This window comes from Thunnus thynnus, chromosome 24 (genome assembly GCF_963924715.1).
Source record: "Thunnus thynnus chromosome 24, fThuThy2.1, whole genome shotgun sequence".
NCBI classification, from domain to species: Eukaryota; Metazoa; Chordata; class Actinopteri; order Scombriformes; family Scombridae; genus Thunnus; species Thunnus thynnus.
Window position 1 is genome coordinate 3,503,749 of NC_089540.1, and position 24,730 is coordinate 3,528,478.

General features: G+C 39.7%; 3 protein-coding genes across 4 annotated transcripts in view; 2 read left to right on the forward strand and 1 right to left on the reverse strand.

The window, feature by feature from the left end:
- Window positions 1–1,678: 1,678 nt before the first annotated feature.
- Window positions 1,679–10,736, forward strand: slc15a1b (solute carrier family 15 member 1b). Its single transcript, XM_067583365.1, has 23 exons — window positions 1,679–1,827; window positions 2,121–2,155; window positions 2,375–2,459; window positions 3,216–3,357; window positions 3,667–3,786; window positions 3,877–3,976; window positions 4,493–4,583; window positions 4,687–4,770; window positions 5,327–5,409; window positions 5,594–5,680; window positions 5,769–5,858; window positions 6,091–6,135; window positions 6,241–6,273; window positions 6,383–6,471; window positions 6,913–6,994; window positions 7,091–7,207; window positions 7,316–7,462; window positions 7,570–7,616; window positions 8,298–8,405; window positions 8,499–8,613; window positions 8,703–8,840; window positions 9,017–9,124; window positions 9,413–10,736. The coding sequence occupies exons 1-23, from the start codon at window positions 1,821–1,823 to the stop codon at window positions 9,677–9,679; spliced, it is 2,220 nt and encodes a 739-aa protein (XP_067439466.1). The 5' UTR covers window positions 1,679–1,820; the 3' UTR covers window positions 9,680–10,736.
- A 2,804-nt stretch (window positions 10,737–13,540) lies between these two features.
- Window positions 13,541–23,837, reverse strand: stk24b (serine/threonine kinase 24b (STE20 homolog, yeast)). Its single transcript, XM_067582648.1, has 11 exons — window positions 23,146–23,837; window positions 20,207–20,437; window positions 19,728–19,784; window positions 18,084–18,192; window positions 17,558–17,715; window positions 16,364–16,549; window positions 16,086–16,234; window positions 15,672–15,795; window positions 15,443–15,511; window positions 14,389–14,525; window positions 13,541–14,301 (listed from the first exon to the last, which is right to left on the reverse strand). Exons 1-11 carry the CDS (start codon window positions 23,185–23,187, stop codon window positions 14,265–14,267), a joined length of 1,299 nt encoding a protein of 432 aa, XP_067438749.1. The 5' UTR covers window positions 23,188–23,837; the 3' UTR covers window positions 13,541–14,264.
- LOC137176746 (sodium-driven chloride bicarbonate exchanger-like) overlaps window positions 23,816–24,730 on the forward strand; it is a 49,372-nt gene continuing 48,457 nt past the window's right edge. Inside the window, exon 1 of one of the 2 annotated variants that reach the window (XM_067582643.1) lies at window positions 23,816–23,903. The gene's annotated coding sequence lies outside the window, so the exon portion shown is untranslated. The remainder of the gene's footprint in view (window positions 23,904–24,730) is intronic. The other variant, XM_067582647.1, reaches the window with a different exon arrangement.

Sequence of the window (24,730 nt, forward strand, 5' to 3'; positions counted from 1 at the left end):
TAAACTTATACTATATTTTGTCAATTTTAGGGCTCCATATTACGATAATCTACTTATGTACTAAATATACTACAACTGTTATTGCATTATCAGTTAAACTATATTACAGAATGGCCATGTGTGATTTTTTTTATATCATCAGCTGACATGAACCTTAATAACTTGAGTATGATTAATATGTTTACTACTGTGATAACATGTGTGTGTCTCTCTCTTTGTACATTTGCATATGAGCAAGCATGTTGATCAGTGTCAGAGTGAATGACTCTGTGCTGTGTTTAGATCTCAGAAACAGGAGAGACACGAGTGAAATCAGGATGCTGACTCCTGTAAAAAACCCCCCACTGTGCTTGCTGTCATGCAAAAGACCAGCTAATCCCACCCCTTATCACCGCCAGAACCTCCCAATCTACACACACAAACACACACACACACACACACACACACACATTTTGTTGTGTCACCATTGGGTTACTGGACAAACACTCCATTGTTACTAAGCTTTGGGCTGCTAAACATCATGTGTCTGGCGTGAGTCGTGCTAGTGTTTAATGGTGTGAGTTTGTGTGTGTCTTTATTTGGTGAAATATACAAGAAAGTCAATATTTATACTTGTGTTAAGTTTACCTTTTTAATACATTTTTATATGTTGTAGTCACTGTCATCACTGTCATATATTTATAGCCCCAGTCTGTGCCTCTCTTGAGTAAAATAGCTAAACTTCTGATTTTTTGAACAATAATTAATGTACTTATCACTCATTGAAAAACCAGGAGTGCATTTAACACTGTATGCTGTTCTGAAGGTATTTCAAGAACCCCCAAAGAAAACATATTATTTTGTATGAAAATATAAAATCAACATATACCAATAATACAATTTCTAATTTAAATTTTTTTTTAACTTTTTTGAACTTGAATTTGGAAAAAGAAGTGCTCTAAAAACTCTAAAAATTGTTATTGTGCAGCAGACTAAATATTTTTTATCACACATTGGTGTTTTGAATGCATAGCTCTGTGACTTGAATGTAATATTAACCCATGAGAGGCACAAACTGGGGCTGATATAAATGTATATATACATTTGTGTATGTTTGGCAAAGTTCACAAAATATGAACTACATTTACTGAACCTGCCTCACAAAACTTTAACACACGAGTTTAGTTTTACATTTCCCTAGATATACACAAGTAGACACACACATGATCACATATGTACACACATGCTACAATCTGAATTCTTAAAGGACCATGATCAGCAAATACACACACCACTTCATCTGTACATTTATACTTGAAAATGAAAAGTTTTAAAGGTCTTTAACTTTACATTTTTATTTTAATGTCATTGTTGAATAGTCATTCTTCAAATATAGTGTGCGCTGTGCATCTAAATAATAATAATAGTAAGGAAACATGTTAGATTCAGTTTAGAAAGCAATAAGAAATGCATCATGCAAATTGCCTCTTTTATCAGCTGACCAGACAGTTCTTTATCTGTGAGGTCTGTCACTGCATCTGAGTTCTCTGAGTCATTAAGTAATTACTAACAGACACATGCATCTGTGTTGTGCTGGGAGGTGGGAATGGTGACATGCATGTTGGGAGGTGCTGGACAAGATGTACACGCTGCATGTGGTTCACTGTCCAGTATCAGTGGGCGTCTACAAGAGGTGTCTGATGGGAAGTTACATAAGAAGACTGCCGGGCCACAGCTTGATATTCATTGCTTGAGCAGGACAGGGGTCACTAGTCTCTCCATCTATTTCTGTTAAAGGATTCAATCAGAGAAGGGACCTAAACTCAACACATACGGCAACCATGACAGGTGAGTCCCGGTCTGGATGAGAACCCTGCGCTTTGGACACTCAGGAACCCATCATCACCTTTTGGGATTTCTTAGAGGATTTCTTTTTTTTTTTAGAGGAATATTATTTATTTATATCATGCATTACACTTTTTTCTTTCTTCAAATTTTAATTATCAAATTATAAAAATCAGTTTAGTTAATCTTTTGCATAGTGATTATTGTATTTCTTCACTTTGCTATATGTAGCAATATTTATATTAATATCCTTCACAAGAAAATAATGTGTGACTCATGAGAACTTATATTTGCAGACAAAGATGAAGAGAGGAGGACTAGGCCAAAAAGTGTAAGTCCAACTGTTCTTGTACCTTCTGTAGTATTTATAAAAATGTGCATACAGAAGAAAAATTGTCATCAAAATTATGGTACAAAAAATCAAATTCTAGACACTCAAGTGGATGGTTAAAACATGAACAGACTATAATGAATATGGGCTGGTAGATAGATAGATATAGAGTCAGAGTTAGTGATAGAATCCTTACATTTTTTTCTGTTGCTCTAACAGGCTGTTGTCTGTGGATACCCAATAAGCATCTTTTTCATTGTGGTCAATGAGTTCTGCGAGCGTTTCTCCTACTATGGCATGCGAGGTGAGTCACTTTTTTCTGGATCTGATGCAGTTAAGAAATAGATTCTTTCAATCATTCATATTTTACAATTAGTTCTACAAGATTTCTTTTATTGCAAGGTGCACACTTTACAACACAATTGCAGTATATAAAATATATAAACATTTCCATTTGTACATGAGAAGATAGATTTAAAAGGAAGGAAGGGAAAAATACTCATGAATACAGACACGCGCAGATATAATAAAAAGATTAATTATAAGCATAATGATGATACATCAACTTAAATATATACACAAGTAAAATAGTGATATTGACATTTATGAAAAATTACTGATAGTGAACCTAACCTGTCGTAGTGGCATTTTTTTTGCCTTACTTCTATTCAAGTGCTGTACTTAAATACTTTTTTTTTTGGACTACTTTAGTATTTCCACTTTGTACTTTGTACTTTTACTCCACTACTGTACATTTCAGAGAGAAATACTGAACTCTTTACTCCACTACATTTATTTGACAGATATACAATAGTGGCCTTGTTGTTCAAGATTTTATACCCTACTGCTCAAAAGAACTTTTGATGATTTCAGTACATTTAGCTGATAATACCTTTACTTATTTTTGAATGCAGAAACTTTACTTGTAATGGAGTATTTTTAAACTGTTGTATTGCTGAATATTTCTTCACCACTGCCTGCAGCACCTTTTTTTAATCGCATCCCTGTTTATTTTTTACTTTTTCCCGTCTTTCCCCGCCTCCTCCCTCGCTGTCTGCAGCCGTGCTGGTGCTGTACTTTAAGTACTTCCTGAAGTGGGATGATGATTTTGCCACCACTATCTACCACACATTCGTGGCTCTTTGCTACCTGACACCAATCCTGGGAGCCATTGTGGCTGACTCATGGCTCGGCAAATTCAAGTGAGTTTCAAATCCTGCAGGCAAACAAAAAAAAAAAATGCGTTGCAGTTTGTCTATAATGCAGCCAAATCCCTGAAACTGAAATGTGCTGAACATATTGTGCTTTTCTGATGTCAGCATTCATATTTCCATCTAGCTGCACATATTAAATACTTCAAACCTGTTCAGACAGTTAGGATTAAGGCATATCTTACAGAATCAGTTGTTAAATTTAATCTTTGGATTTTCAACCCTTGTCTATCTTATCTAAATCTGAACATCAGGAACACCTGTTTTAACCCTTTGCTCTTTCCTCCTCCCTCTGCACAGAACTATTGTTTACCTGTCCATTGTGTACACGGCGGGACAGGTTGTCATGGCTGTAAGTGCAATCCATGACATCACAGATACAAACAAGGATGGGACCCCCGACAACATGACTTTCCACGTGTGAGTTGATCATGCTCAGAACTCTGCAACACTGATACACACCGACAGACATGTATTGACGTTGTGTCTGTGCTGTGTTTTGCCCTTCAGAGCTCTGTCCATGGTGGGGTTGATACTTATCGCCCTGGGAACAGGAGGCATCAAACCCTGCGTGGCTGCATTTGGTGGAGACCAGTTTCGAGAGGATCAGGTTAGGCGTTGCACAAGCAAACACACACATGCGCATACACAGTCTTAAGAATTTAATTCAAGTTAAGATTTTAGATATCTTCCAAGAGGTTTCCTGGAAAGACTGTTGTTATTACAAGCACACAATTCACCACCAAGTGTCCACAACACATACAATAAAACACACACATAGTGAGATGCAGCTAGACGCAAAGATACACACAGACATTGACCTTCCTCTGATGTTCATGCATGAATGCACCCTCAGGACACGACTTTATCTCTTTCTTGCACACACAGAGCATTTAAAGATGTCTTACTCAGCTATCAGTGGTATCTCGTCAGCACTTCTTATATCTCTGATTCGTCTCAGCTAGTTGTTTATTAACTAATAACCACTGCTGTGAGTGTATTACATTGTTCAAGGCCAAGGACAAAGATTACTCCATAACGTTAATGACACTGGTGAAATTTGATTTATATGAGATATCAGGTCCATCTGAGAGACAGTTAAAAAAAAACTTTCTGTGTCCAATAGGAGAAGCAGAGAAGCACCTTCTTCTCCATCTTCTACCTGTCCATCAATGCAGGCAGTCTGCTGTCCACCGTCATCACCCCCATCCTCAGAGGTAGGACTGGACACTCAAGTTGATCGCAGAGCATGAAATATAGCAAGTGAATGATAGACAAACTGAATAAAAACACGTTGTTGTGTGTGTGTGTGCCTTCCAGCTCAGGAGTGTGGTATCTACGTCCCACAGAAGTGCTACGCTCTGGCCTTTGGTGTCCCTGCCGCTCTCATGGTGGTAGCCCTGAGTAAGAACTCATGTTATTTTTTTTTTACTTCTCTGTCACCAGAACTTTGTTATTACTGCAGTAGATATTCTTTATTTGAATATTTTTTGAGGCCTGAAGAGGTAAAACTATGCAACTATTTCACCAGACAAAAGCAAAACATAGAGAATATACATTGCATAATGTTACATGGCAGAATTTTGCTTTTCTTTGTTCCTAATCCAGTAAACAAGAATAAATAAGTAAATAAGTTTAGGAGCTACTGACCTAGACTCTTAAATCCAGGACTGTAGTGAGAACAAATAGTGCCACTTTCTAGTAGAGAAGGTTGTAATTAATGCTGATAAATCGTTTCTTTCAAATAAGTAAGTGATGTAAGAACAGATTTTGCAAGAACAATAATGTCTTATCACTAAAAGCATTGATAAATGATTTACTAACTGTTACAACTTTATTATTTAATCCTTTATTGCCATCCATAAAGTTTGTCTTACATGAAAGAGTCATAGATAATTTCCTTTTGTGACAAATGGTCAGCTTTTCATGTATATAAATGTCTTTTTGTGTGTGTCTGCAGTTGTGTTCATTGTTGGAAGTGGTATGTACGTTAAGACGGCCCCTCAAGGCAACATCATGGTGAAAGTCTGCAAATGCATCGGGGTGAGTGGCTCCTGAAAGATGCCGAGATGTTGTTGTTTTCAGCATCAAAAAATGGATCAGATTGGTTTTAAATAGAATTTCGGTTAATTTTTAGGTAAAAAGATGCAACCCCCTTAGAGGCATGAGATGTTATTTCCATGGTCATGATGCTCTGTGATTTAAATGTCCTTTCTGTCATCTGTAGTTTGCTATCAAGAACCGCTTCAGGCATCGCAGTTCTGAGTATCCTAAGAGAGAGCACTGGATGGACTGGGCTGAGGAGAAATATGACGTAAGCGCAGGATAATTAACACAAGTACATGCAAATACAAACTATTAACGACTTAGGACTCATAATCCTTCTCCCTGTTTTCTTCCAGAAACTTCTGATTGCCCAGGTGAAGATGGTGTTGAAGGTGTTGTTCCTCTACATCCCTCTGCCCATGTTCTGGGCTCTCTTTGACCAGCAGGTGACTACCAATTTATTCTGTCCCTGAATATCTTCTGAGACCACTAACAGGAGATTGAGTTCATGCGTTAGAGATCTAAGTTTCCATCAGGTTCTGGACATACACATTCCCTGACCAAACTCCATTCAAAAATATCTCTAATTGACAGCAAATTTCAATAGATAACACAAGTCCAGAAGTGTGCTAGCAGAATCCAAAGATAGACTAAATGAGAGCTGTGTCTCCTCCACAGGGCTCAAGATGGACCCTCCAGGCGACAACCATGGACGGCGACTTTGTAAGTGGTTTATTTTTTCGCGATGTCACAATTTATGAGCTCAAACCAAAGAAAAGACTGTTTTGTACATGAGATTCTGTTCTAAGACTCTTCTTCTTTCAACAGGGAAGTCTCATCATCCAGCCCGATCAGATGCAGGTGAGACATTTGACTTTGTTGTGGTGTTGATGATACTTGTGCCTACATGCTGTTGACATGAAGTGATAGAATAGACTTTTAAAGGAGTGTCTCGCCTTCTTCCTACCAGACTGTCAACCCCATCTTGATCCTGGCTTTGGTGCCAGTCATGGATAGCCTGATCTACCCGCTGATTTCCAAGTGCAAATTAAACTTCTCGTGAGTCTCTTCTACTGTTTTATTCCTCTGTAATGGAAAACATTACATTACTTAAACCCCCAATATTAATATGCAGTATGCAGTATATACATAATAGTTTATAACACACTATAATGTAGTTGTAAGCAGATATATATACTGAACATGTGTTCATATGTTGAACTTGAACGTTCATTCTTGACCTCTGAAACAGTAATTAAGTCAAGGTCCACTTACTAGATTTCTTCTGGCTTCACCAGTGGATGATGTTTTAAATATTCATAAATAAATTAATACTTAATGAATAAATAGAATGCAGGAGTGTAGTTAATGTAATCAGTACGTGTAAAGGCTAAATAGGGGGGTTAGAATAATTATTAGTTATTAGTTGTTCAAGTTGTTATTTCATGTGATTGATGATGTAGAGAGTCAAATGTGTGTGTGTGTGTGTGTGTGCTGCAGTCCGTTGAAGAGGATGACTGTGGGGATGTTCTTCGCTGCTATGGCGTTCGTCGCTGCTGCCCTGGTCCAGTTACAGATCGATGTGAGTGCAACACGCATGAAAACACACATCGGGGCATCTTAACGCACATTACCTTATGAGGTGTAATTCACACACGCAATTCAATTCTTCTTCTAGCAAACCCTGCCCACGTTCCCATCAAGCGCTGAGGGCCAAGTCAAGTTCATCAACATGCGTAACAAAGATATGAACATCACAGCTGGACCCAACACGTTTACCTTGAAGCCTTTAACGGTACTCCAGTCAACATATGATACAGTTCACACAGATACTGACTATCCAAATTTACCAGAACTAGGTCTGTTCTAACTCATTGATATTGACTGATCTTTTCTCCTACAGGCCAATGAAGATTACCTGACCCTTGATTTAACATTTGGCCTGGATCTGGGATCTGGTGTCCCTTCTGATATCACTATAGAGGGTGGCACTCGGACAACCATGACCATTGTTGAAGGCCAACTAGGAGGCCAACTCAGAACTGAGGAGGTGAGCAAGGCTGTCAGATGTTGTTAATTATGTTCATCCATGGTTTAAATCATATTTAACTTAAAGTACAAATATGTCGACCTCATAAAGTATATTTCTATCTCCAGTTCAAGGACATCACAGCAAAGCCGGAACAGGGCGCTAATGCTATCAGGTAAGTTTCAAATAGTTTCGTATTGAAGGTCTGAGTAGCCATATTATTAAATTATAATAAGATCATGATGAATCTGTTCGATGTTATCTAATAATCTTTAGATCAGTGGTACCCAGATGTGTCAGATGTTATGACCTCACACTGAGAGCAACTCGGCCGAAGAGTGATCGTGTCCTTCTCAGATTGTTTTATTTAATGGATGTTTAAAGAACTAAAGTATCCAGTATTTCACATGCAAAACGCAAAATGTAGAGAAAAGTTATGAAACATAATTTGGTGTAATAGAAATATATATTTTTTTGGTTATGTGGAGATCACAGCATGTTACATTGTGTGAAAATAATTACACTCATGGCTTTCTGAGCAAACTTAATGAACTATATTTTTTGGGGGGAATGTAACTTAGACTTGAAGACGATATAAATACGTTTCAAGGCCTCAGGGGTCCCCTTTATTATGGTACATTAACTAGTTAGCCAGCCATATCATTACGTTCTTTAGCTGACACTGAGTTTGGTGAGCAGACTTTGTGAAGTAGCTTTAAACTGAGGGTATTGAATTGCATGAGAGTGCCTTTTATTGCTTATGAATTCAACTTTTCATTTGTAAGATAATGAATGTGTTGCAAATGTTACATAGTCTCACTTTAAAACTGTTGTGTGCTGCATTCTCCTTCCTCAGATTTTTTAATGGTTTTGGCTCAGGCTTGAATGTAACTATTGGTAGTCTGGACTACGGACACATCGTCACCAACAACATGTCAGAATATGTTGCGGTCCCCAATGGACAGTAAGACTGATATTTTCTGATATTATATTGTATAACATACAGTTATGACTGAGAATATTCTTTACTCTGAATGGTATTGTTTTTGTTTGTCAGAGCACAGTTCCTGATCAAGAATGATGCTGGAGATCAGTGCACCTACACCCAAACACTGGGCTTCGGCAGCTCTTACACCTTGATCATCCCGTCAACGTTCGCATTTGGAAAAGATGTAACTCATGTCTCATCTTTAGTCACGATATACCGTAGCTTGAATGTAACTTTTTGATTGACACCTGTGTACCTGTCTGTGTCCTCTAGTGTGAACAGAACATCAAGGCGGTGATGGACATTCAACCTAACACCGTCCACATGGCCTGGCAGATTCCTCAGTATTTCCTCATCACTGCAGGAGAGGTGGTCTTCTCTGTCACTGGCCTGGAGTTCTCCTACTCACAGGTAGAGGGTGCTTTCAGTACATACCTGACAACACTGCAAAAGCTGTTTGGAAACAACTGTAACTGGCATTGGATTCATATGTTTTTCAGTTATTTTGTGCTTGTGGCTGTAAAACTGGTATCTTTCATAATTTGTTATAATATGTAGCTCTATTTGAATCTCCTTTTGCTCTCCAGGCACCCAGCAACATGAAGTCTGTGCTGCAGGCTGGTTGGCTGTTAACTGTTGCTGTAGGTAACATCATTGTGCTCATTGTCGCCGAGGCTGCAACGCTCCCAGATCAGGTGGGTGGATCATATTCAACCATTGGTAGACACACATTGTCCTCACTGACTTTGGGCAAGTTGAGTTAATGTGATTTAAATGCCTATAATGTATGTATGAAGCTTACAAATTAACATATTACATCTTGTGTGTTTAATCTGTACAAAAATCAAAGTATAAAAATAACAAGTTTCAAGGCTTAATGCTAAGCTAAGCTAACCATTGTTCCATACAGATATGAGAATGCTAGCAAATGATTCCTTTAGGCTTAGCTCCAAAATAACACTGTGTGTGTTCCTGTTCACTAGTGGGCCGAGTACATCCTCTTCGCCTCTCTGCTGGTGTTAGTGTGCATCATCTTTGCCATCATGGCCTATTTCTACACCTACATTGACCCGGCCAAGGTAGAAGCCCAGTTTGCTGAGGGGGAACCTGAAGAGAAGGAGAAAAGGAAGAGTTTGGAGATGGCCAAGAGGGACTCGATTAAGAAGCGCGAGGAGGAGAGAAGGAGTTCCGATTCCAGTTCCAGCTCCAGCTCTGACGAGGAGGTCGAAGTCCCTCAGACCAAGATTTAAAGTGCCCTTTTAACCCTTTTTTTTCAACAGCTGTTCCCCCATTTGTATACGAATGCTGCTTGGTTCTGTTTTGTGTCTGAGATGACATGTAGTGGTTAGAGTGAATGGATGATGTGAGTGAAATGGGACTGAAGTGGGAGGAACATAGGGCTTAGATGGTTAAGCTCTTGGTGGACAGTGTTAGTAAAGGATCTTGGCAGGGATAATTCAAACATAACTACAGAAATACTTTTATTGCTACTTCAGCTCAAAATCTCCAGAAAATATTCATTTTTTTAGAGGTTACTCATAATTTAAATCCGTGGTTCTTTATTGGTTATTAATTTGTCCTTTCACTGTTGTAAATTTATTTTTGTAATGATTTATTTTGCACCGTGTAGCCACATCTTTATGTAATTTTTTGTTTCATGTAGTCTTTCGTAATGTACTGGTGTACACGCACAAAGAAACCATTCCAACATTTGTATTTATTTTCAGGCACAGTGTTGTGTGTAGTGTAATATATTGTCACTGTTTTATATATGACATTTTCATCCTCTCCAGGGTAAAATCTGACATCAAGAATAATGGCTGTTCATCAAACGACTTCAATAAGGAGACTAGCAAGGTGTTTGAGAAAAACAAAAACACCTAAAGCATTGTCAATCTGTACCAGCAGTGGTTTCATTCAAACTATGCAATGGCATCATTTTAAATAAAGTTCTTTTTCTGAATACAAAACCTTTTTGCATATCCAGCATGTAGATAGATAAGTTGGTACTACTTCCTAATAAGGCATTCTTTATAAAAGATTTATGAGTAGTAACTAATGGTTTTATTAAAGGTTAATAAATAATTTATGAATACTTTATTCATCGGTTACAACAGCCTCTGGGCTGCCAGGTCTTTGGCTAGTTTCTATTTGGTAATAGTGTAGTTATGAATGTTGGTAATTGGCTAACAAAAATACTCATGGATTTCTCACTTTCTAATAAGTCATATGAAACATTAGTAAATGTTTTATTAAAGATCCCCTCCAGACATGTTTTAAGATGTATATAAAATACTTTGAAAATAATTTGTGTCTAATGTGGTTTTTCCACAAAAAAGATCAATTATCTTGTTAAAATACTTCAAAAATGTCATCTATTCCTTCTCCCTCATTACAAACACATTTCATTTCAAACGTTTAACTGCTGGACACAAGATGTCTCCTTCTTCACTGTAAAGTTCATTCTCAGTGTTTGTGCACTGGAGTGCATCACAAAGGTTGTTTTGGCTGGCAACTCAATAGTTGTCCCTATTAATGGTATATCAAGTGATCTATACTCAGCATTAGTACTGCAAGTGTGTTATTAGCCATTAGTTGCTACTTTATTAGCTTTATTAGAAAGTGGTGCTGATAAATGAACAAAATACACATTCATGAGGTGTAAGCAATGATGCTTTATAAACAGTGGCAGATGAAGATGTTATGGTTTACCTTTTTGTGGGGCCTCCTACCTATATGAGGGACTACAGACATGAACACGCAGACAGCAAAACACATACTTACAAATATTTAATAGTCTGTAATATAAACCCAGCACGCTCAGACCCATGATTTAGATATAAATAACGTGGAGCTCAGTGTTGCACTTTGTGATCCACCTGTAAAGCAGCAGCCAGGATGATACAGCCTGTCGAGTCTTCATATTTTCATAACTGAACATGGAATTATTTGACATCAGTGACGTTTCCAGTTCATCAGCCTTGAGAATAAATAGTTTGCAGTAATGTCTCTATTAAAGTAGATCAGAGTAGTCGTGTCCAGGAAGTGTGATAAGTGCTGGATACACCTAGGAGCACTCACATACTGAAGCAAAGCTCCTTTTAATCTTATTAGTGACTCCAGGTCTTCCTCACGCAAATACTCACAGGAAGGAAATTAGCATCATAACGACCAGTGACATCATAATTATCTAATCACATTCATGTGTGAAGGGAAATACACACATTAATATGAATACACATACAAGGAGGATTCAAAAAAGTCCTGCAAAAATGTCCAATCAGACTCATTAATGATACAATAATAATATCACACTCTCATCTAAGTTAAATGAGGTGGGTGCAAAATGTTAACAAAACAGTAGGGGGCAACAAGAGTTATTAAAAACATTGATATTGTGTCAAACACATTCATGTTAATATAGTGAGGAATATCTGTAGTCCAGTCTGCTTCCTGTCAGTGCTGCTGTTAAAGATAATGATAGAGAACCAAATATTCTGGATGTTCCTCACATGTTGCAGACTGTAATGATACTCTCAATAAATCTAAAGCCATTTCATGTTTCAGTAACGTTATGTTCCAGAAAATGACACATGCATGACACGGCGTTCTCAGTTAGCATTAGATCTTTATTTCTCATGTCACTTTGAAAGCTTACAAGGAGCTTACATTTAACTTGGGAATTCTCAAATGACACAAGCAAAGATTATATACAGTACTATAAACTGTCAGCTATGATAAAGGAGACCAAATGTACACATTTTGTAGTTATTTCCGTAGCATATGTTTTTCTGTAAGGTATAGATATTTTTTTTTTTTGCCAGAGGCAGGTGCCTATATCCATAAAGCATTCCATAATTCCATACTTAACTCTTTGCAGTTATAAAAATATCAGATATTTCTTAATTTCTTTCAATCCCTGTGTTGACAAGTGCGTCTTGATGCAACTCCTCAACATTATTGCTGCATTAGCACAGTAGTAAATTCTGGAACTCTTAAGTAAACATATATAGTAAAACATGGCTATTAGCAACTTTTTTGTGTTTTTTTTTTCCTCTTACAGGTTTCTTTAAATACTCGACACACTTTCAAAGTGCAAAAAACTGATCTGAAATTAGAAAAAAAAAAAAAAAAAGGTGCAAATCATACTACAAACATCTGGTGAAAGCATAAAAGAGGACATGGCACTTCTAGCACGGTGTGGAAGTGAGAACAGAAATGTTCGGAGTGAGGCGTTTGATTTCTGCAGCTTGGCTTGTCCTGACCTACCGATTAAGTTTGGCCGTGAGCGTGTGTCGTGATGCGATTGCCTACGATGGTCCTTGCCAGTTTTTCCTCGCCTCCACTTGAGTTTCTAAGTAATGCGAAAGATAAATTACAAGCAAAGGAAAAAAATAAAATAATACTTCATGATATCAGCATCCGATCACCCATAGTGGTTCCCCCTTCTGACTGTCCTCGGCTCCACTCAGTATTATTTATTATTCTTGTTGTAAACTACAGGCAAATTATTACCTTTGCCTTTTCAAACACATTTTAAAGAGCCACTGCTGACATTGATCTACCTTCATTCTTGACCTAAACAATTTAAAAACTGACTTAAATTGTCTAAAACGTAAATACAGGCAGGAGTTCTTCCCTTGACTACGAAACAAAGGAAAAGCTTCTGCCTCTAAACAAAGTAAGCTTAGTATTGTAGTTAGTTCGAGGATTCAGCAGGTGATTGAAACGGAAGATTGGAACTCAGTCGCTTAGAAAGACAACACTGATGAATACTGAAGTGAATTTCACTCACAGACGAGTAAAATAAAACAGACAAAATATCTGATGAAATGCCGGAACATAGATGTGTGTATCTCAAAAAGGCAAGGCATTTTCTGTTCTTTCTGTTGGAGTTACTTTTTGAAATCTTTAAATATCTACTTTTAAACATTATCAGTATCTACAAAATGCGCATGACCATTTTGTACACAGTGATTCATTTCTCGCAATGACAACTTGTAATCATGTACAGCATGGCGACCCCCCCCCCACACACCCCTCCCCCTTCCCCTTCCCCTCCCCACTCCCGTCCCCCCCTCCCCCTCCCACTGCCTCGGAGGACAAAGTCCACTTAAAGCACTTTACCTGAGGTTTCATTAAGAATGCTGCAATTTGCCTAAACAGGGAGTCTTAGAACGTACGCGAGAGCACACGCACACAAACGCACTCGCAGGTGTCTGCACACACTGTTGTGCAGTCAAGCACGCACACACACGCAGCTTGCACACTAAGATAATATCCCTGCAGGTTCATCAAGCATGCTTTTCAGAGGTTCCGGGGATATGACGCCTGCATTAAGAGGGGGATTGAAGTCTTGTCTCGGGTTTTTTTTGGCGGTGAGGGGGGGCGGCGTTTTCAGCTCCTGGATGAGCAAAATTCCCATGTGGACACTCCGTGGTGTGAGGCTGGAGAAGTCTGGCATACACAGAGCCCAGAGAGTCTGACTTGGCTGTTTTTCAGGCGGGTCGCTCTGACTGTATGTCCCATCACTCCAGGGTCAACAGCAGCTGATTCAACAGGTTCTGCTGCCCCCCCCTCCCCCACGAACTTCTCCTCTTGTAAGTGACTAAAAGAAGCTCTCCAGAGTTTCTGTTTTCCTCCGCTGAGTGTTTGGAGTTCATTAATTTTTACAGGCTAGGTTAGCGTCCCCCCCACCCCCCCACATGGGAGGCCAAACGTGGTCAGCTGGTATTGAATGATGTGACCCCTGACTTTTAACCCTCTGACCTGGCTGTGGTGTTGGGGGGGGAGGTGGGGGCCTGGGAGAGCAGAGCTGGGCCGGAGAGCCAATCACTAAGGGGAGGAGGAGGACGTCCTGCTTGTGGAGAAACTGCCAGAAAGAAAAACAGAAAGGACTCAAAATCTGGCTCAGAATCTGGGTGACATGATCATGGTTGTGTTTAGTGCACAGTGATACCTCTGGAGCCTGTGGACCATGTGAGCCACCAGGGAGTCGGAGATGCCGGGGTAGGCCTCCTCAGCCAGCAGGATGGCCTCTCTCAGCTGGTCAAGGACCATGGGGTTCCCGTTCACCTGCTCCTGTCTGGCCTTCAGCTGGCAGGCAGAAGATAAAAAGGTTTGTATGTTTTAGATACAACCGTGTTGTCCCAGAGGAGAATATAATCCCTAATCAGAGCAGTCGCCCATTAACTTTAGAAATGTTGAAAACTCTAGGGAGAGAAATAAAAGTCAAACTGAAATAGTTTACTTTTAATTTGGTTCAGGGTCTGTGGACTCATCTCAAGGACCCCTCGAGGACCCCTAGACCCAATTTTTAAAAAAGGTACAGGAAACTTGATTTAGAATTGCATTTCTTCCAAAGAAAGTCGTTTTTTGGACTTTTCTCACAGTAGTCTAGATGCTAGGATGGTATGGGTGTTAAAGTTTGATGCAAACGAAATCAAGACAACTGCAGAAACAACAAAGACGTGGTGTGGGTTGCTACGGCAACACACAAGCAACATGGCTCAATGTTAAGGTTACAGAGGAATCCCACAGCTATAAATAATCACAACTGAAACACCACAGGGCAGCTTCACCAGCTTCAACCCAACAAGGAAGTCACCTGAATAAACTAATTAGACTACTGACTGTCAATCACTCATTAAAGATCCATGTTTATGTCCTTGTGATGAAAAAGTACTGATTTAAAACCTTGCATCTGAATCAGGAAGTAAGGATATAAAAATATGAAAGAAAAGCAACTAATGAAATGTGTTTTGTCCGACCAACGACAATAATCCTCATCAATAATACCCAATTAACTATCAGAAAACAGAGAAAAGCATAAAATCATCACAAATAAGAAGCCAGAACCAGAGTGTCTGACACAAATTACTCCCACAACATATTGCACCTTACAGCACTTTGGAGGATCTTGTGTACAGTATTTCAGTAAATTAAAAGTCGTCCCACTGAGTGAGAAGTGGAGTGTGAAGGAGACTGATGTGTGTCCAGATGGAGCTCCTTACCTCAGCTAATGCAGGAGAGATGACTGTGCCCAGGCTCTGTGAATAAGGCCTCTTTGGAATGTCTTTTGTCTGTGGAGAGACAGAGCGGTGAGAACGGCAGGTAGGAGGATATAAAATAGTAGCACGGCTTCACCTTAAGGGGAGATTTTTTTTAAAGTCAGCACAGCAATAACATTACATCATCTTATCATGGGTTGTGAAACTGCACATTTGTGGGATCATGCATCACCTGCTCTGTTGCCCCCGACTGTCCCTCCCCGTTCTGCAGCTTCTTGGGGTCCTTCTCTCGGATGGTGAAGATCCAGTCGTCGCTACCAAAGTCGTTCCCGCCTGACGCCTGGCCATCCTGCTCTCTGATTGGACAGATATGACAGAGGCTTTGAGCATTGATTAGGAGCAATGAAGTCATACATGTGTTTAAAGCTCATTATAACAAATGTGGGAGGACAAGTGGCACAGAGGAGGTTTCTCTCAGGGGGATGTTGTTGTGTAAAATTTACTAAAGCACTTACTAAAACTGGGAGTAAAAAGAGCTGCTGGCATAGTAACATGCAGTAAAAACTAAATTAAATTACAAGCAATAAAATGATTGTGAATACTGTAATTTTGGTTGATGTAATAGGAAAAATCCCAACAGACTTACGAGTCAGACTCATCAGAACTGGACTCTGTGGTTCTAGACTGCTCTGCCTTCCACCTCTTGTACTTGTCCACCAGCTCAGTCAGGTAGGAGGTCTTTTTCGCATGGCGAACGATCAGCTTATGCTTCAACAGCTCTTTGGCAGTTGGTCTCTGTGGAAATAAGGAGAAGCGAGCGTGATGAGCACATGATGCAGTAGGGGGGGAAAAAAACACAGCGGCTCGGACTATTTGAGAGATCGGACCTGCTACCCGATCTCATCGGAGACGGATGATACTTACGAAACTGGGCTCTTTGTTGAGGCAGGCCTCGACAAACTCCTTGAGCGGTTTGCTATAGTTGCCCTCCAGCGTGGGCGGGTTGTTCTTTGGGATAAGGAATAAAACCTTCATGGGATGGAGCTCGGAGTGGGGCGGCTCGCCTTTCGCCAGCTCGATAGCCGTGATGCCCAGAGACCAGATGTCAGCCTGGAATACACAGGGAGACACTGTGATAACTTTCTTTCATCATTTTATTCTACTAAATACTAAGCCTTATTCTACTACATCTGTATTGCTGAATTTAATAATTGAAGTGTTTTAAAACTGAAGCTCTTTCTGTTGAGATGCATTTATTGTACATGCAGTGAGGCTCTGTGGAAATCCTTGACCTTTTATGATAGGTGGGTAGAGTTGCTAAAAACTGTTCTCAAAAAAACCATCTGAGCAAGAGTTGGAAAGTTGAAAAAAAATTGGAGTGACTTTATACTTCAAGCCAGTCATATGCTGCTGTAAATGACTGCTGCATCTCAGCAGAAGAAGCACATACTGTACATCACTGGGGTGCCACGAGGCAGGCCGAGGGTGCTGCGGGATATGTTTATTTCCATTTTTATATGACATTTTCAAAAACAGAAAAACGGATGAAATAAGCTGTAAACATCAAAATCACTGTTGTCATAGTAACGCAACACACTCGCACGACTTTTCCATGTTCACGGTGGCAAAAAATAGCAACTGTCGGAGCAAAGGATGTTTTTTTGTTTTTTTTCCAATGCAAATAAAGCTCAAAGAAATGCTGACACACCTCAACACAGAGTGAGAGGAGCGAACCTGAGCCGACCTAAAGAACTGAAGTCAGACTGTGCAGTGAAAGCAGCAGAGAAATGTAGCTGTGCTGCACCTGAATGCCTCATCCACGGGGAAAAACTGTCAAATGATGCCAAGTGAAACATCTTGAGACAAAATGCCCCTGACTAGCCTACGATGTTGAATAATTAATAGTAAAAGGTACAAAATTGACAACATTTTTTGACCTTAAAAACTTAAAATGTAAGGTAATTCTTCCAGTATGTTGAACCAATTAGCATGCTTTATATTTATGTATTGTTTAGTTAAGTAAGTGCAGCATAAATATACAGTTTCCTGCTTTCTGTCACCTTAATGTCCTGCTCTCAAACAAGTGTTCACTTGTTGTTATGGTTGTGTTAACCTTACCTTTGAGTCATACGCCGACTGTTTGATGACCTCGGGGGCCATCCAGAAGGGCGTTCCCACAAAGGTGTTGCGTTTGATCTGGGTGTCGGTGAGCTGGCCCGCCACGCCGAAATCTGCCAGCTTCACCTCTCCTTGCTCGGACAGCAGCACGTTGGCAGCTGTGGAGAGGAGGGGTAGGGGGTGGGTGGGTGGGTGGGGGGGGGGGGGGGGAGCACACACTGAATGTTGATCCAGCTCAGAGGAGTGAGAAGCTACGCCGCATCTTCAGACACTTCTGTCAATGCCGTTTATCTGCGTCACCGATTTATTTGGTAATGAGGGAACAACTGTCAGAAGCCTTTTAGCGAGCTGCTGCGGCGTTGACTTCTATTCCCTACTGAAATACAAACTCTATAATGAATGAAACCGTGAGTGGATGTCAATACCATTAACGTGCTATGTGATATTTGTGTGTGCTCGCTGATGCCATTTAGTAAGCTGGCAACCCGTGTCCTCTAATAGAAGCGCTCTCAGTCGGTCAGCTTACCTTTGATATCCCTGTGGATCTTCTTCTCGGAGTGCAGATACTCCAGCCCCTTGAGGATCTCTCTCAGGATGGTGGCGATCTGGGTCTCGTCCAGAGCGCCGGGCTCCATCTTTAGAAGGAAAAACAAACAAGGAAACAATGAAGCATGAGCTGTAAGGTGTCAGCTGAGCCTCGGGGTGGAGAGGACGGATGATAACAGAGAGGTTTTTCATTAGTTTCAGACAGTGACTCCTTTTTAGGTGGATGGTTATTAATTCTACACAGCTGACGATGGAGCAGCAGCAATTAGTAACTTTTCTAGAGCCAAAAATACAACTTGGATTCACCTAAAATCACATTAAAAAGGATAATTCTGGTGATTTTTTATAAAACAAAAAAATATTTTATTGAGCTCCAAAAACTTTAAAAAACACATGAATGAGTCACACTGTTGCACTGGGTGACACGTTCTTTCATTACCATGAAAACACACACACACTGTAGTTTATTTTGACTCCGTTCCACACACACCATCCTGCTGACGGAAATACTCACTAACTCACTGAGAGCACCATCAAATGCACTATTTCCTCCTGTTTGAGTAACATTTGTTAAAAACTACAGTGACCTGCTGTTTTAGGAGCTTAATGAGGCTTTTTTAAAGATTTATATCTACAGTAGGAACTAATGGGTTTAAGGGCTTGCAATACATTCAGACTTCTGGAATTGGTTGACTCAATGACGTTTATCTTGTGGAGCTCAAAGCAACAAAAACTCAGATTTGAAAAGCACAACAGCAAAGTGTCAGAATAGAATAACATCATGGTTACTCACAACCTTGAACAGTGATTTCCTTTCTTACTTTTTTCCTTCCTTCATTCTTTCCTTTCTGTCTTTCTATTGAAGTAAGCTTCCAACTGTATTTCAATGCAAAAGGAGAAACTGTTGACAGTGAGGTCTGTGGATTGACAGGAGTATTTAGAAGAAAGCAGATAGAGATAGCAAGGAGATCTGAGTTCATGGCGCTTTGGGCAGCACAAACCAAATCCAACAGACCTGGGTTACACTGGAGTTTGCAGGAGCTGATATCTCCAAAACTACACAAATCTCACTAAACCAGGTAATAAGAAAAGTATATGCATCAGAAAACAGACGCATGAGACTGAGACCTAGCTTGCTACGTTCCCCAATCACTTAACTGCTTCAAGCCATCCACAACATTCACACATTGACGGATCAGAGCACTTTGGACTAACACTGCCTGAACTCTTTCCATTGCGTTTGCAGTGTTCAAAACATGCAACTGTATAATAAATCTACTGGTGGCAGGATTGACTATAATAAACTATCATAGTTGTGTGTTTAATACTGTTTGTGTAGCAAAAGACAAGTTTCTGGGGCACTTCTGACTCAGTTTCTGGAATCAAAATTGAGAAACTTATTGATTTATTTTAGTAACACTTTAAAAGGTGAATCAGCTTTGAAAAGTAGTGCATCACATTGTTACAAATGTATCTGTTTTCTTATTGGATCATGTGTGGGGAAGAAGGGGGGGCTTACCACCTCAGCTCAGCAGTTTTCCTGATATTTTAAAGCCTTTTTGGGTGATCAGAAAGAAAATACGGAGCTCAGCGCAACAATAACAAGAAGCTGTGAATCACTTACCAAATCTAATGCTGAGCCTCCACCTAAATACTCCATGATGATCCATAACTTTGTGTCCTGGAACAGTGGAGACAGAGAGAGAGAGAAAGAGAGAGAAAAAGAGAGAGAGAAGAGCGTGAGCTGCCAGCGTTGAACGAAAGGGGTCATTAAGTACTTTGCAGCATTTGTGGAGAAATGTTCGCAGCTCGTTCATTAAAGGTGGTTACTGGCTTACTGCGAGGTGTCGGGAGCCTGGTGAATTCCTAAACAAGTCATGATGACACTAATAAGGGCTTGGTGGGTGTCTGGAGTCGTCTGAGGCTAATCCCTTTTTAATTTAGGATTATTCAGAAAAAAAGTGGGCAGAGGAAGAGAAATTCTTTTATGTCTCATCCCATTTGCGCTCTTGGAGGTTTGACTTAAAGAGAGAACAGATACTGAAGTGAGCTAGGAACTCTTATAACGTGGTCTCGTGACACTGTGTGTTTAGCAAACGTCACCTTCAGGTATGAACCGTAGTACTTGGTGACGAAGGGGCTGTCACACTGGCTCAGCACCGTGATCTCCTGCTGGATGTCTTCGATCTCGTCCTCCGCTTCCTCCAGGTCTATGATCTTGATGGCCACTACTTTCTGGGTGCGATTGTCGATGCCTTTGAAAACCTCGCCAAATGACCCCTTGCCAATGCGCTCCAGCTTGGTGAACAGCTCCTCCGGGTCCACCTTGGCATTCTGAGCGATTGACGGGGAGGGGGAACAAAGCAAGGGGAGGAAAGGGAAGGCGGATTAAAAAAAAAAAAAAAAAGAAAGAAAGAAAAGAAAGAAAAAGGAATGTTTGAAAAGAACTGAATGTTGGGGAGTAAATAGGAAACACCGGCAGGGTAGCATTCTTACAGGATACATTAATTCACTCATTGCAACACCTTATGTTTGTGTACACAGAAAGAGAGAGGCACAGGAGAATGAAAGGGAGAGAGAGTAACAATTGGATAACATGGAGGTTAAAAAAACACTAATTATGTGCCTAAATTACATTTTATTACTCACACCAAAGCATATAAATACTTTCCAAACACTTTTTTTACAGCTTATATCCATGTTACAATGTCAGGGTGAAATTTGTGATGCCTTCATGGAACCTAAGCTTCACTTACTTACTGCTCTCCAGCAGATAAACGAAGATGTGACGAGTCTAAAAACGATTATGTCACCTGTAGTTATACCCTCTTTCCTGATTTCCTTGGTTTTGGACCGATTATGTGTTATAGTTGTAAATGAGCCAGTTTGTGCTTGGATGCAATGCAGAAAATTCTGAATTGCTGAAACGACTGCCAAAAAGGGCCGCTGGCACTCTGATGCAAGGTTAAGACATAATTATAACTCCTCTTGAGGCCAGAAGGACTGGCAAGCGAGTCGTTTTGCATGATTTCAAACCATGTTAGGGTGGTCAGACAAAGAAAAGCCTGAGTGGACCTCCGAGGTGTTTATTAGTCAGGGAAAAGCTGAAAATGTGTTCTGTGAATCCAATGACAAGGCATATTTCCTACTTTTCTGGGGTAGCACAGTGTAGCGTGTGTATCTGAGTGTGGAATGAGAAAAAAACCTACTTGAACGCCGCAGGAAGTGAACTAAAATGACTTAACTCTCCAGAGGCTGTTTTGTGGGAAACATAAGATCAGGCGCTGACAAAAACAACTTCCTTTTATGACCTTTTCTGAGCAGAGAGGGGGTCAATATGCCCGCTTTAAGATGGCAAAAAACATGGCAAAGCTGCCTAATGCAAGAAGGAATTCTTATGTCACCAAAGAAGATCCTTCAAGTGCCTTGAAAGAGATTTATTCAAAAAAAATTAAATAAACAGGGATTCCTCTACAGGAAAGTGTGGTGCAGAACAGATAAAGAAGTGATAAAGTGACGAGTTATATTTCACTTAAACAATCTGATGCTTTGTTTGGGAACAAGGGTTCAAACTGGAACAAGAGCCTCCAGTCAAACTGAAGGGTAATTCTGACTGTTGCTGCCAAATTTATAACTTTACATTTAGACCTAAAAAATTCAACTGACAAGCTAAAACGTCGATTCCACTTGCAGCTGCGTTCAAGCAATTACATTTGGAAACAATCTGGGAACAATCTTAACCTGACTGGCAGCAAAAACTTCTTTACAATTTGGAATGAGTTATTATGTTCGAAATGGACTAAAGCCTTTATTTAGTTTACTTTAACAGTTTGTTTGCTTCTGATCCATCATCCCTCACACCTCTTACTTCCAAACCAGAGAGATCTGCTCACAAGCCTGCACAATGAATATAATTTGGTGCATGAGGCGGTATACATAAGGAACAGTTATCTCCTCTAGTTATCTACCCAACACAATTATCCCCTATAGGCACAATCCTAAAGATAGCAGCAGAGGCAGGAACAGGGCTCATGATGTGTGCAGTGTCTTTGCACAGGGAGCTGGATAGCTCTATTGCAGTGGTTCCCAACCTGGGGGTCGGGACTCCCACAAGGGGTCGCTGGATTAATCAAAGAGGTTGCGAGATTATAGGATAGGATAGGATACAGAAAAATGAAAAAACATCTTTGACACACAAAATTTAGTTTTTTTTCCCTTCTAATTTCTTTCATGTGGATTTCTCCCCAAGTCTCTAAAAGTTGTTCAAATAAAACAAAATAAATCCTCTTTTTAGAGCTGCAAGGTTAGTTGATAAATTGATTAGTCGATTGACAGAAGATTAATCAGCAATTATTTTGAAAGTTGAATAATTGTTTTAGTCATTTTTTAAGCAAAAATGTAAGAAATAAGCGAGTTTCAGCTTCTCAAATGTGATGATTTATCACTTTTCTTTGTGTGACATGATGATAAACTGAATATCTTTGAGTTTTGGGTTGTTAGACAAAACTAGACATTTGAGGATGTAACCTTGGACTGTGGGGGACTTTAATGGATATTTTTCATTATTTTCTGACATTTTATGGACAAAATGATTAACCGATGAATCAAGACAATAATCAGTTGTTTAACTGGTAGACAATGCAACATGTGACAGGGGTCCCCAGGTAGACTTTGCTTTATTTTAAAAAGGCTGGGAAGCACTGCTCTGTTGCTTTCAAATCAAGAGTTCAATCTTTCTGTTGCAAAGATGTGACAGACTTGCTGTCAGCATCACAATAACAATGTCAGTGAGAAAAGTATTAACAATGACAACATAAAGATGTAATAACTTGCGACAATGTCATCGTTTGACGTCCCAAGTAAATTCCAGTTAAGGACTTCTGTTTACACATTTTAGGTGTTGATGAGCAGACTCACTGAGCTGGATAGGTGTGCAGTCACAGTGCACAAACACACAGCAGGGAATCAAAGAGTGAACATTTTGTTCTAGCAGTGGCTAAAGCTGCTCATTGCGGAACAAATTCAAAAGATGTTCGGCTTACCTGCATCCCCGGCAGGTTTCCCTGGACAGGAGAGTGGGCCATGATGATGCTAATCCTCGTCCGACGACGCCGGGCTGAGATATCGTCGGTTCGGCTTAATGTTTACAGTCCCGGCTATTAGCAGTCCTCCAGGCCTATTGAGAAACTCTCGCCGTCTAATGTACTTCTGTGCAGAGAGAAAAATGTCCTTCCCTCACACGCTGGTGTACTAAGTCACCCCAAAAAACAGCTGAGCCAGCCAACAGACTAATGCTAACTCTGAAGCTGCAAACAAGAAATCCGCAATGTTAGCGTGCTAACCAGCTGGCTAACAGCGGTAGTTAACTAAAGCGCTTTAAATCCGGTTTCCCACTCTCGGGAAGTTATCCTGCTGCAACAATTCTTAGTCCACAAAGACGTAGCAACAACTATTTATTTCACAATGACCTCAGTGTCACTTTCTGAAAACCTATTCTCTCGTTATCGGTGTTGTCAGCCAGCTAGCATGGTTAGCTTGCTAGCTCGCAGACAACCAGACAAACGCTCCGTCAGCTGCGGGCTCGAGTCTGTCAAACCGATCACCCCACGTTTATCTCTGCACTAACTTGTCTCCAGGAGCTCTACAGGTCTGGCATCTGCGGCAAGGATAGCTCGCCAGTGTTTTTGTTTCCTCCCTCACTTTCGTCCCGGACTCTCGGCCATCTTGTCGGTGCTGTGACGCCTGGCGGGGCGGATCCGGATCAGGAGCAACAACAACATCCTGACTTCTCCCACCAAAGGTGTGCTTCAACCTGTGCTGCAGGTGTCTGAGCCCCACACTTATTAAAGTCAATAATACATATACATTTATGTATATACATTCATGTTAAACCTGCTGCTGTAAATTATTTGTGGACCAAAGAATCCCAACTGAGAGGCTTTTATTCTGGTGACATGGTCCAGATAGTCTGAGGAAGTGCTATTAAGATAGACTAATGAATGAATGAATGAATGAATGAATGAATGAATGAAAAGTTTTATTTTCATGTCTGGTCATTTACATACGACGGAGTATTAGGGCCACACTGAGAGAAAATATTTCTTTTAAAATTACTAGAAAAAAGTTGTAATATTTCAAGAAAAATTGTGTAATATTTTAAGAGAAACAGTTGTAATATTTCAAGACAAATAGTTGCAATATTTCAAGAAAAAAGTCATAATATTTTAAGAAAAAAGTCGTAATATTTCAGGAAAAAAGATTTAATATTTCAAGAAAAAAGTTGTAATATTTCAAGAAAATGTCGTAAAAAGTCGTAATATTTCAGGAAAAAAGATTTAATATTTCAAGAAAAAAGTTGTAATATTTCAAGAAAATGTCGTAAAAAGTCGTAATATTTCAGGAAAAAAGATTTAATATTTCAAGAAAAAAGTTGTAATATTTCAAGAAAATGTCGTAAAAAGTCGTAATATTTCAAGAAACACATTAAAATATTTAAAGAAAAAAGTTATAATAATTCAAGAAAAAAGTTGTAATACTAAAATAAAAGTAACTTTTCAAGAAAAAAGTCTTAGTATTTCAAGAAAAAAGTTGTAATATTTTTAAAAAAAAGTCGTAATATTGCAAGAA